At 38.0% G+C, this 12790-nt stretch overlaps 1 protein-coding gene across 2 annotated transcripts in view; it reads right to left on the bottom strand.

Moving 5' to 3' along the window:
- LOC126418857 (dnaJ homolog subfamily C member 10-like) overlaps window positions 1-12790 on the bottom strand; it is a 114327-nt gene that overhangs the window by 80258 nt on the left and 21279 nt on the right. For both annotated transcript variants that reach the window (XM_050085847.1, XM_050085846.1), the window contains 2 exons: window positions 8662-8873; window positions 2454-2669 (listed from right to left, as the gene is read on the bottom strand). In XM_050085847.1, coding sequence (XP_049941804.1) covers window positions 2454-2669; window positions 8662-8873 — 428 coding nt within the window. The remainder of the gene's footprint in view (window positions 1-2453; window positions 2670-8661; window positions 8874-12790) is intronic.

Genomic DNA, 12790 nt, shown 5'->3' with positions numbered 1-12790 from the left:
TAGCAAAAAAATTTCATCAACAGTTGGACTGTCAGATTCTGCTATGTGGCCTCCTTAACATTGGACCAGTTTTGGCAGTTTGAATACCAACTGTTCAATGACACGCCATCTATGTAGGTACCACCAGCTCCACACAACCGCTCACCACCCCCAATCCAATGGCCTCTCGGAACGGTGGCATCGGACGATGAAAACTGCTCTCACGTGACATCGAGAATCAGAGGTGGAGGCCCTTCCATGAGTTCTCCTGAGCACTTGAATGGCATACAAAGAAGACCTTGACAGTAGCTCCATGAAATACTATACAATGAGTCCCTCAACCACACCCACTGAATTTGTAGTGCATGAAACGATCCCAACAAACCAAGATTTACCAGACTTAGTGGAGCATGTGCAAACACATATACAAAATGTCCATGTGCCACTCCTGTCCTATAACATGGCACAATGGATTTTAATTCATAAAGAACTGGCCACATGTTCTCATGTAATACTATGTACAGAAGTAGTGAAAAACCCCCTACAACTGTCACTTACAGGACCATACAAAGTGTCAAAATAAGATACAAACACTTTTGATATCGAAATTGTGGGAAAACAAACAACAGAATCAGTGAACTGCCCTAAAATGGCGTGAATTTTATCGGACCTATCACAACAGACAGACCCCACATCAGTGCTGCCTATGCACCCATTAGTCAATTTCCATGTGAGCGGGAATCTCCGTCATTTTCTGCCTTATGTCATGTTACACTATAACGACCTCATGATTACTACTACCTACATGGACAGGCAGTTGAGTGCAAGCACTGTCACACACAGTTTCGTGGACACCACTCCTGTCCCACCACAGTACACTCATTGTCACGTCCCAGATTACTCTGCCGCAGGCCCTGCATCACCTCCTGTGGACGCAAAGGTGCAATGCAACACAGCCAACAAGCCTCCCTCTTCAAATAAGGCTGCCGAGCCAGCAACAATTACAGATGCCACCAAGACTACGACCTTATCTGCTAACGCTGCTGATGGCAACCTGTTAGTCACACCACCAATGCCACACTTTGAGCGTGCCCCGCACTTCCCGACGCACCTCGCTGGCTACGACGTATCTTCCATTGTATCCAATGTCACAAAGCCATCCACATCACTTCTGACGGAAGATTCCCTGCTGCAGTCTCTACTCATGTAAGGTTGCTCAACTATTAACTGGGATGTGTCTGGTGTAATGTAACGGACTACTGAAACTACCGATACCACCGGCTGGCGAGGTGTGCGGTGCCGTCAATCAACTTGAAGGAGCAAGTGAACTTTGACTATGTAAACAAAAACTGAAATATTACAAAACTGTTAATATGAGGACAACCGTGAGGTATATTGCCACAGAACTATATTATAAAGACTTTTCACTTTTCATACTATGTTTTTCATATATGTATACGTGCGATGTGTAAAATATCGATACACAACCAAGGTTGGCAGTACTGCACTGTTTGTAAGCTCCGTGAACAGGAGCCGGTTGTTGGCGGGTGTAGAGACAATGGGCAGTTGGTGTTGAGACCTCTTGTAATATGCTTGCTTTGAGAAGGTCAAGGATAGAGGGAACGAAATGATGTATTGGAAAAGCTGTTACATTGAAAATTATTGAATATCATCACGATCAGCATTTATAAAATAAAAGTTGGAAGTTTAAATATGTGTCAGTTCTTACGCAGCAGAATACACACCCTGGACCTCAAACTGATTTTACAAGCATAGGATGGCGAGATTCATCACTAGACCACGAGCGTGCAACAACGACCAATAAAGGTAAGAAAGTTATATTACTCTAAACTCAAATTGTGATGATACCTTTCCTTCTCCATGTCTTCAATCCTGTATGTACTCTGTTGTTAGAGTGAACAGCGTGACGGGGACTTGTGGTCGACTAGGCGCACCAGGGAGACCACACAGGTTTAAAATGATAATTTGTAGCTTAATATACTACCACTGATAATAATTAATATTTGTCCCCCGGAGAAAGAGGTGCATTACAATGGTAAGGTTGACTTTGGAACTTTGATTAGCAAACATAGGATGGTTCAAAACTGTAAGTCACTCTAAGATCATTTACATCAGTTAAGATTTGGACTATACATTATTGGGTCCCACACGTTATGTAGCCCCACAGTGATTCAAGTTTTATTCCTGTAACACTGGCTGTCAATGAGGCCCTCTGCTTTCTGTTTTATGCAATAAAAATGTTACAAATGCTATCATATCTCAGTACCTTAAATAGAATTTAGTGGTCTACTTAATCTAAGGCTTTTGTAGTCACAGAATAGTATGCATGCATAACACGAAATCCCGCTGAGTAAACAAATGATGACTGACTGTACACCACATATCATCACTAAGCAAAAATAATGATTTTGTTATAGTCACATGAAAATGATGGAATGTATAGCTACACTTACCAACATGGCAGCTACTATGAGCCTTACTTCCTCTTGTTCAATGTCTGGTGTTCCATCAAGCAAGAAGAGAACCCACGGAATGCCCTGGTACTGGTCATCTGGATTTGACAAAATCTTCCAAGTATCACCATCAATCTTAATAATTTCGACTTGCAGTCTCTTCAGTATAAACTCTTTTAGTTGTGGCATCTCACGATCACCAACATATCTTTCTCTCTGAGACAATGAAGAAGTCATTTATAAGAACAGTTTCAGCTTTACTCAATGGAGGTAAAGACAGGATGGAGGTGGGGTAGAAACATGATTTTATTTTTTGGTTCACATTTAAGATCCCAACACTTTTTGCATGGAATGTTATGTAATCTCCATTTATCCTAGTTTGAATATGGATGGGAAACTTTGTTTAGAGATAACAACCGACTGACATCACTAAATGTAATTTAAGAAAAATAGTTGGAAGATTTACAAGCCTGGATAATTTATAGAATTTACTGAGAGTTTCTCAGCTTACTCCTTCTCCTAATTTCTGTGTGTAACACAAGCCACAAAAAGTTGATAACATCCATATGCTTCAGCTAAATAACTCCTACAACTAGCTCTGTTACTGTAGAATTCCCCACAAAATTTTTGCAGATAACTGTCAATCAACAACTTCTATTTCAATGCAAAAGTGAAATTACCAAGATCTAATGAAGAGTTCTGTGTTCTACCTTTTTACCACTTAACTAGCACAAATGAACTTTATACAAAGATTATGCATAAGTATCACTTTTTAGGGCTCTGTACCTCAATAGATAAAAACGGAATCCTTACAGGATCACTTTGCTCCCCATCTCACTGTCCGACTGTTAATTCCAAGTCAATGTAATCAAAAGATACAACCATTTATGTCACACATTTTGACACTTGCTAACTCATTCACTGAAATCTACATGGTTATCAACAACATTTCTTCCAACTTTGATATATAATGTGGTACTATTCATTCTTATTTTCAGGTTTCACTCACAAATCTGGTTGAAATTTGACACTTAAGAAATCATTTCAATTTTTGGTACTCACACAAATTACTAAACCTGTACTTTAGCGCAATATCACGTGATTATGAGTGAAGATAACTCTAATGACACTCTGATCTTTTAAATACCTAATCACACCCCACCTTAAAGATATCAGATTATACTTATATGATTGGCGGACTGTTTTTAAGCCTAAATTTCAAAAATTCCCTATGGTTTGGAGCAAAGTATCAGATTTCAGTATTTTTGTTCAATTTCTATCACACTTACATTACTTTCTTTACTATAATTTAAAAACTTAAATGATGCCCAAACACACAAGATCACAAAAAATTAAATTCATTGATCTTCAAACTTTGATTCAGATAACTAAAACATTATTCAGTAATCAATTTTAAGAATGTTTAGATAACTGGTGTTGCTAATTAACATAGCAGGGTAATACAACTCCAGAATTAATAAAATAAATGAAAAATTACAATAGCAAATTGGCAATTACACAAAAAAATTAAACTTAGAACTTTAAATTAAAATATTCTTGAAAGTAGTTAACTTCCCATGGTTGGAGTTCAAAGTCATGTAAATTTTTTTAAAAGGACATCATATTAGCTGTTGACTATAGAAGTTATTTATTTCACAATTGCAATTTCAGCCTTTGGGCCATTTTCAATTGGCACTTCAAAAGATTTTGCATCAGCATATGTCAGGCTTTAAAATATTCCATAATACAGGCTTTAAAATATTCCATAATACATATCATCAAAAATATGCCTTTTCACAATATTAACATCTCTCACATAAATCGCTAGAAATCAATGTTCTAACAGGGTGTTTACATATTAACTCGGCTGCTACCTCGGTGTTGTTGTTGTTGTTGTTGTTGTTGTTGTCGTCTTCAGTCCTGAGACTGGTTTAATGCAGCTCTCTATGCTACTCTATCCTGTACAAGCTGCTTCATCTCCCAGTACCTACTGCAGCCTACATCATTCTAAATCTGCTTAGTATATTCATCTCTTGGTCTCCCTCTACGATTTTTACCCTTCACGCTGTCCTCCAATACTAAATTGGTGATCCCTTGATGCCTCAGAACATGTCCTACCAACCGATCCCTTCTTCTAGTCAAGTTGTGTCACAAAATCCTCTTCTCCCCAATTCTATGCAATACCTCCTCATTAGTTATGTGATCTACCCAACTAATCTTCAGCATTCTTCTGTAGCACCACATTTCAAAAGCTTCTACTCTCTTCTTGTCTAGATTATTTATCGTCCACGTTTCACTTCCATACATGGCTACACTCCATACAAATACTTTCAGAAACAACTTCCTGACACTTAAATCTATACTCGATGTTAACAAATTTCTCTTCTTCAAAAATGCTTTCCTTGCCATTGCCAGTCTACATTTTATATCCTCTCTACTTCGACCATCATCAGTTACTTTGCTCCCCAAATAGCAAAACTCCTTTACTACTTCCAGTGTCTCATTTCCTAATTATAAGTGTTGACGGATGCGAAAATTACCGAACTATCAGTTTAATAAGTCACAGCTGCAAAATACTAACACGAATTCTTTACGGACGAATGGAAAAACTGGTAGAAGCCGACCTCGGGGAAGATCAGTTTGGATTCCGTAGAAATGTTGGAACACGTGAGGCAATACTGACCCTACGACTTATCTTAGAAGAAAGACTAAGGAATGGCAAACCGACGTTTCTAGCATTTGTAGACTTAGAGAAAACTTTTGACAATGTTGACTGGAATACTCTCTTTCAAATTCTGAAGGTGGCAGGGGTAAAATACAGGGAGCGAAAGGCTATTTACAATTTGTACAGAAAGCAGATGGCAGTTATAAGAGTCGAGGGACATGAAAGGGAAGCAGTGGTCGGGAAGGGAGTGAGACAGGGTTGTAGCCTCTCCCCGATGTTATTCAATCTGTATATTGAGCAAGCAGTAAAGGAAACAAAAGAAAAATTCGGAGTAGGTATTAAAATCCACGGAGAAGAAATCAAAACTTTGAGGTTCACCGATGACATCGTAATTCTGTCAGAGACAGCAAAGGACTTGGAAGAGCAGTTGAATGAAACGGACAGTGTCTTGAAAGGAGAATATAAGATTAACATCAACAACAGCAAAACGAGGATAATGGAATGCAGTCGAATTAAGTCGGGTGATGTTGAGGGAGTTAGATTAGGAAATGAGACACTTAAAAGTAGTAAAGGAGTTTTGTTATTTGGGGAGCAAAATAACTGATGATGGTCGAAGTAGAGAGGATGTAAAATGTAGACTGGCAATGGCAAGGAAAGCATTTCTGAAGAAGAGAAATTTGTTAACATCGAGTATTGATTTAAGTGTCAGGAAGTCATTTCTGAAAGTATTTGTATGGAGTGTAGCCATGTATGGAAGTGAAACGTGGACGACAAATAGCTTAGACAAGAAGAGAATAGAAGCTTTCGAAATGTGGTGCAACAGAAGAATGCTGAAGATTAGATGGGTAGATCACATAACTAATGAGGAGGTACTGAATAGAATTGGGGAGAAGAGGAGTTTGTGGCACAACTTGACTAGAAGAAGGGATCGGTTGGTAGGACATGTTCTGAGGCATCAAGGGATCACCAATTTAATACTGGAGGGCAGCGTGGAGGGTAAAAATCATAGAGGGAGACCAAGAGATGAATACACTAAGCAGATTCAGAAGGATGTAGGCTGCAGTAGGTACTGGGAGATGAAGAAGCTTGCACAGGATAGAGTAGCATGGAGAGCTGCATCAAACCAGTCTCAGGACTGAAGACCACAACAACAACAACAATTCCCTCAGCATCACCTGAGTTAATTCGACTACATTCCATTATCCTCGTTTTGCTTTTGTTGATGTTCATCTTATATCCTCCTTTCAAGACACTGTCCATTCCGTTCAACTGCTTTTCCAAGTCCTTTGCTGTCTCTGACAGAATTACAATGTCATTGGCAGACCTTAAGGTTTTTATTTCTTCTCCGTGGATTTTAATACCTACTCCGAATTTTTCTTTTGTTTCCTTTACTGCTTGCTCAATATACAGGTTGAATAACATCGAGGAGAGGCTACAACCGTGTTTCACTCATTTCCCAACCACTGCTTCCCTTTCATGTCCCTCGACTCTTATAACTGCCATCTGCTTTCTGTACAAATTGTAAATAGCCTTTCGCTCTCTGTATTTTACCCCTGCCACATTCAGAATTTGAAAGAGGGTATTCCAGTCAACATTGTCAAAAGCTTTCTCTAAGTCTACAAATGCTAGAAACGTAGGTTTGCCTTTTCTTAATCTGGCTTCTAAGATAAGCAGTAGGATCAGTATTGCCTCACGTGTCCCAACATTTCTACAGAATCCAAACTGATCTTCCCCGAGGTCAGCTTCTACCAGTTTTTCCATTCGTCTGTGAGGAATTCGCATTAGTATTTTGGAGCCATGACTTATTAAATTGATAGTTCGGTAATTTTTACATCTGTCAACACCTGCTTTCTTTGGGATTGGAATTATTATATTCTTCTTGAAGTCTGAGGGTATTTCGCCTGTCTCATACATTTTGCTCAACAGATGGAAGAGTTTTGTCAGGACTGGCTCTGCCAAGGCTGTCATTACTTCTAATGAAATGTTGTTTACTTCCGGGGTCTTGTTTCGACTTAGGTCTTTCAGTGCCCTGTCAAACTCTTCACGCATTATCATATCTCCCATTTCATCTTCATCTACATCCTCTTCCATTTCCATAATATTGTCCTCAAGTACATCGCCCTTGTATAGACCCTCTATATACTCCTTCCACCTCTCTCGGTGTTAGGAGAACAGATGATAATGTAGATAACTGAAACTTTCACACAAAGTACACAAGCTGCACACTGTAGAAGGAAATTCTGGATAATCTCCGAAAGGTAACTGTATTACATATTCAGATATTACTAAAGCAGTTTTGGATATCTTTTTGTATAGAACAAAAATTAAAGGAGTTTCGAGTTCACGTGGAGGTTTACGTGCAATCATTCTTCAACCATTTGTGATGAACAGGAAAAGGGAGAAATGGCAGTGTTACACAAAGTACCTTGCGCCATTGCATAATGACATCTGTTCAATATATATAGTAATCTCATAGTGACTTGACTGATTGTCCTCCATAAAAATACTCCAATTTCCCAACTGAAGGAAGTCTAGTCACCATGACTCTTATGCAAATTACTCAATAATTATATATAAAAGTGAACTGCTTATACGCCATGTTTTTAATTCAGACTGAAAAATATAAAATAATTTCTCATAGGCCAACACAGATTACAAACCCCATACAGTCAGTCCTGAAAATTTGTGATTTCTAAAAGCTATGAAAATACTTGTAAGATTTAAAACCTACATTGAAGCTTCGTGGCAGATTAAAACTGTGTGCTGGACCGGGACCTTTAACATACATTGTTAGCCTCCACAGCTGCCTAACTTGTGGTACATGCTGCCCTATATAACACGTGAACAATTACATAAGCAATATGATAAGGAGTTGTCGAAATTATGTGCACAATCAGCAACAAAACTTGCGGAAACATTCTGGAACAACTCGAACCGTGTGTCATCAAGAATATTTTCCATTCAAATGGGGTTATCCTTTAAAGGAAGTGACAAAAACTTCATTGACTGTACATTTTTTACGAATAAAAGCATTTTATGTAGCCTGTCTTATTTGATTTTCATGTCCAATTAAATATGATAGATGATTCTCCAAACATGAGAGTTATTTCTAAAGTAATTCATATCTTTCCAGTAAAAAAGCTGTCATCTCTCTATCAATTTAACACCAAAAAGAAAACCTCTCTTCTCCAAATGGTGTAAACATGGATACTCTGAACTGTATACTCAATTCTACAGTCAAACGTTGTGTCTATACAAGTTATATGAACTATAAATTGCATAAAACTATACAAAATTACAACTGCTTTCAGAGTACGTAAGAGAGATTAATTTACTAAGTCCATGGATTTTCAAGAAAGTAATTTTTCATAATAATGCTATGCAGTTATCCAATTGAATATCTATATTTAACACTGTCAAAAGGTATCATTTTGTTTGTAACAACATATTGGCAACAGATTTATCACACGCAAGAATGACACACACTAACAAATTCCAAAAAACAGTATAAAACCAATTCCCATGTTATTTTTGTCTGCTCACCATTGGGTACAGGAACAGTGAAGGATATGAATGAATCTGTTCTTGACGACAAAGAACCCATTCCTCTTCACAGTTGACAGCACCAAACCGAACAACACCCTCAAGTTCTTGTGCCAGCCGACGCCACACAGGAGCCAAAGTATGACAATGGGAGCACATCGGAGAGTAGAAGTTTATGAACCAGAGAGCATCTGACCCAAGAACACTTTCCTCTGCAAAGAACAGAGAAAAGTTTTCCAGATGAAGAACACGAGAAAATTGTATTTCATGAAATTAATAAGTGAAGTAAAAATTCAAACAAATTGCTTCCTTCATGGAAAATGTTGATCTTTTTTGGTCATATTAAAAAAATTGTTGAAAGATATCTTTAAAAGAGTACAATAACATTTTACTCACATTAATAGCAAACTACATAGATGGGCACAGGGGAAAAGTCTGTGTTTTTCAAGCACAATCACTACTACATTTACAGTATGTGAAACTTACTTTTGTTTTCTTTTAAAGGTAAGGACCTTGACACAATTAGGAAGTTTCATAAAAAAGGAAGGTCACTTTATGTAGACAAGCATTAAAACTTCAACAAGTTACTGTATATGGAATTACAATGAAATCCAGACCATTAGCTACTTACAAGCATTGATAAATATCAATGGGGACAGTTGGGTTTCAGATACGACAATAAGAATGTTCAACACTAACAACACTAACTAACTTAACAATTTTACTTGGCAATATGGCAGCAAGATAAATAATGGTTTGAAATTTCATTTGATGTGTTGCCCGTTCAAAGTAAACTCTTTGATGGACTACAGATTCAGCATGAGGACTGACAACAAATTACAATAAACAAGTAATGAAGAGCATATAAATAGGTTGTACCTGATTGTAGTCCAGCCACCTGACATTCAGATCAAACACATACAGCACAACAAACTGACCGTGAATCCATTATTTGCAGAAAGAGATTTTTGCAACACCTTTGACAAAATAATCTTGGCAGTGTAATTTTATTAAGAAAACTGCCATAAATGAACCTACATCAGTGGTTTACATTAAGGTCATTATGTGTCCATATATAAAGACGTTTATGCACTTTAGAAGAATATAAATGCAAAATATGAAAGCCCATACTCTCTAACGCACACAAAAGATAGAGGGCATGGCTGGGAAGTTTAAGGAAAAGCATTTTAAACATAGAAAGGGAGTGCTGGATTAAATGTTCTGTCGAGAACAAAGTCATTAGATTGTAGCATAAGCGTAGACAGGACAAGGACAAGATACCACATCAGCTGTTCAATTTCTCAAAGCCTGTTCCTTGTCAACGTAAGACCAATGTCAACCATGATGCTGCATCACCAGATTTCAAAAGTGAAACAATAATTTTTAACAATTCTTATTTTCACCAGTTATTTGTTAAATATTGCAAAAATTACAGTAAGTACACAAACAATTCCTTATCTGATGTACTGTTTGCTACCATGAAATCACTTAGGCTTTGGCAAGAGATGAGATAGAGAACTGCACATTTCACCTGTTAATTAAGACATTGCAGTCAATGTACTTCAGTAAGTAAATGTTTTAGAGAAGTTACATTAAATGTATAAGATATTATGACTTACAACTTTTCAACTGCAGTTGTTCTAGACATTGATTGTGTGTGTAATTTATAATGTGTCTCGAGACCAATGTACAGGACATATTATGTTGTTTTTAATATAGTCAGATGACCCCCAATTCCTTCCCATACTTTGATGCCATATGTGGCTCAATGATACAAATTAACAAACGATACCTGAAGAGGAGCAGCAGCATTTTCAATAGTTTTAGGGACAATAATCTAGATGATTGAGCTGACCTTGAAGCAACAGCCAACATGGTCCTACTATACAGGTACTGTGACTGGCTTAAAACAAAGAGAAACTACAGCCATTACATTTCTCCAAGGACCAGCAGCTCTACCGCAGGATTGAAGAATGACGGCATCTTCCTGGGTAAAACATTTCAGAGGTGAAATTGTCTCCCACAGATTTTAAACTGCAAAACATTTCCTGTGGAGCTGTCCCGGCTGACTGTAATTTATTTTTTATGACTTGCAGACTAAAACTGAAGAAAGTACAGAATAATAGGAGATGGGATCTGTATAATTTGAAAGAACCACAGAAGGTTTCACTGAATGAAAGCAATTCATCATATGATGCTCAAGACAATGGTGAATGTCTGTACACAAAGTCTTTTGCAGTTGGGGAAGTTAGAGTTTAGAGTGCAACTACAACATTCATCTATAAACACAATGCAAAGAAAGGTTCCTCAAACATTGTTCCTGTGAGTGCAGTAGGAATGTAATAATGTTTTCTAACCAAAAAATTATATCAGAAAACTGAAGTGCTAGATAATATGCCTAGTAGCACTGAAAATAATGAAGAGAATGAAAGGATGTATAATGAAATAGAAGAAATTATCCATAGCACTAATGGAGACAAAAATTGTTATGGGGGACTGAAATTTATAATGTGAGAAGGGTGAGGAGGATTAACAGTAGGAGAATGAAGACTTGTGGTAGAAATGAAAAGGGGAGCAGTCTGGTAGAATTTTGCACAGGAGACAATTTAACCATTGCTAACACTTATTTAGAGTTTTGAAATGAGCACTGGGCAACACCTGACTGAAGTAGTGGAAATGAACACAATATAAGATGAATGGTTAGGCTTACAAGACAAAATTATGAAGGCAGCAGTGGATCAAATAGCACAAAGACAAGGCCTGGTAGAAATGCTTGTATGACATACAAGATACTGAATGTAACTGATGAAAGGAGAAATTGTAAAAATTCAGCAAAAGAAGCAAGCAAAAGGTAGTACAGAAGGGAAGGCTGAAAGAAAGAAATATATAGAAGGGCAGCATAAGAGAAACAAAACTAGGATTGGACAAGGCTAGAGAAGGAAATATGACACATCATTTGGAAAGGAATCGTCCCACCATTCAGCTACATTGGTTAAGGAAAACAATGTAAAATCTAAATCGTGAAAGTCAAGAGTCTGAATCCTGTGCCTCCTGAACACAAGTGCAGTGCCTTAAAAATGGGCCACATTGTTCGGTCAGCTGGTTAGGATAGTTTGTTGGGTTAAAGCAGAGGTAAATGTAAATGTCATATGGCTTTGTTGGCTGGAATATCCCAAAAAATATATATGGTAGATACGGCAGGCACGGTGCTTAGAGTTGTACATGCTAGGGATGATTGTGATTTAGGGAGCGTACAATCCACATCTTACCACTGTGCTGGAGGACTCAACTCGGCCTTCAGGTGTACAGAAAGTAAATTTTTTCTTTGCACATTACAATATAATTTAGACACTAGGTTGTTGTTGTTGTTGTTTTTGGGGAAGGAGACCAGACAGCGAGGTCATCGGTCTCATCGGATTAGGGAAGGACGGGGAAGGAAGTCGGCCGTGCCCTTTGAAAGGAACCATCCCAGCATTTGCCTGGAGCGATTTAGGGAAATCACGGAAAACCTAAATCAGGATGGCCGGACGCGGGATTGAACTGTTGTCCTCCCGAATGCGAGTCCAGTGTTTAACCACTGCGCCATCTCGCTCAGTTTAGACACTAGGCATCAAGAATGTTGGTTCAGTGAAATTTAGTGCATTCTTTCCGAAACAGCCAAGGTGTGAATGTTACTTAAGAGACAATTAAAATTCTGGTACCAAAAACTTCATGGACAATTGAGATGCTGTCCAAAGCAGCAGTCACTAATGCAAATATTCCAGTATTTCTGTGAATGGTGAAACCATATTTTCACAACATACATTACATTGTATGTTCAGCATTTCTGAGTGAATGACACTGATGTTTTTTATACAAGGAAATTTTGTTAAAAAAGCTTCAGTTTATTAGTAGCCAATGGCCTGGCTGCAGTAGTAACACCAGTTCTTGTCAGGCTTGGCTACCACTTGGGTGGGTCATCATCTGTGTCTGCTAAGTGCTGTTGGCAGGCGTGATGCACTCTGCCCATGTGAGCACAATTGAGAAGCTATTTGATTGAGACATAGCAATACCAGTCACAAAACTGACAACTGTTGGGAGAATGGTGTGCTGACCACATTCCCTTCCATATCTGCATCCAGTAATGCCT

Source organism: Schistocerca serialis, chromosome 9 (assembly GCF_023864345.2).
Source record: "Schistocerca serialis cubense isolate TAMUIC-IGC-003099 chromosome 9, iqSchSeri2.2, whole genome shotgun sequence".
NCBI classification, from domain to species: domain Eukaryota; kingdom Metazoa; phylum Arthropoda; class Insecta; order Orthoptera; family Acrididae; genus Schistocerca; species Schistocerca serialis.
The sequence above is the reverse complement of the archived record's forward strand: the minus strand, read 5'-3'. Positions and strand labels throughout refer to the sequence as shown.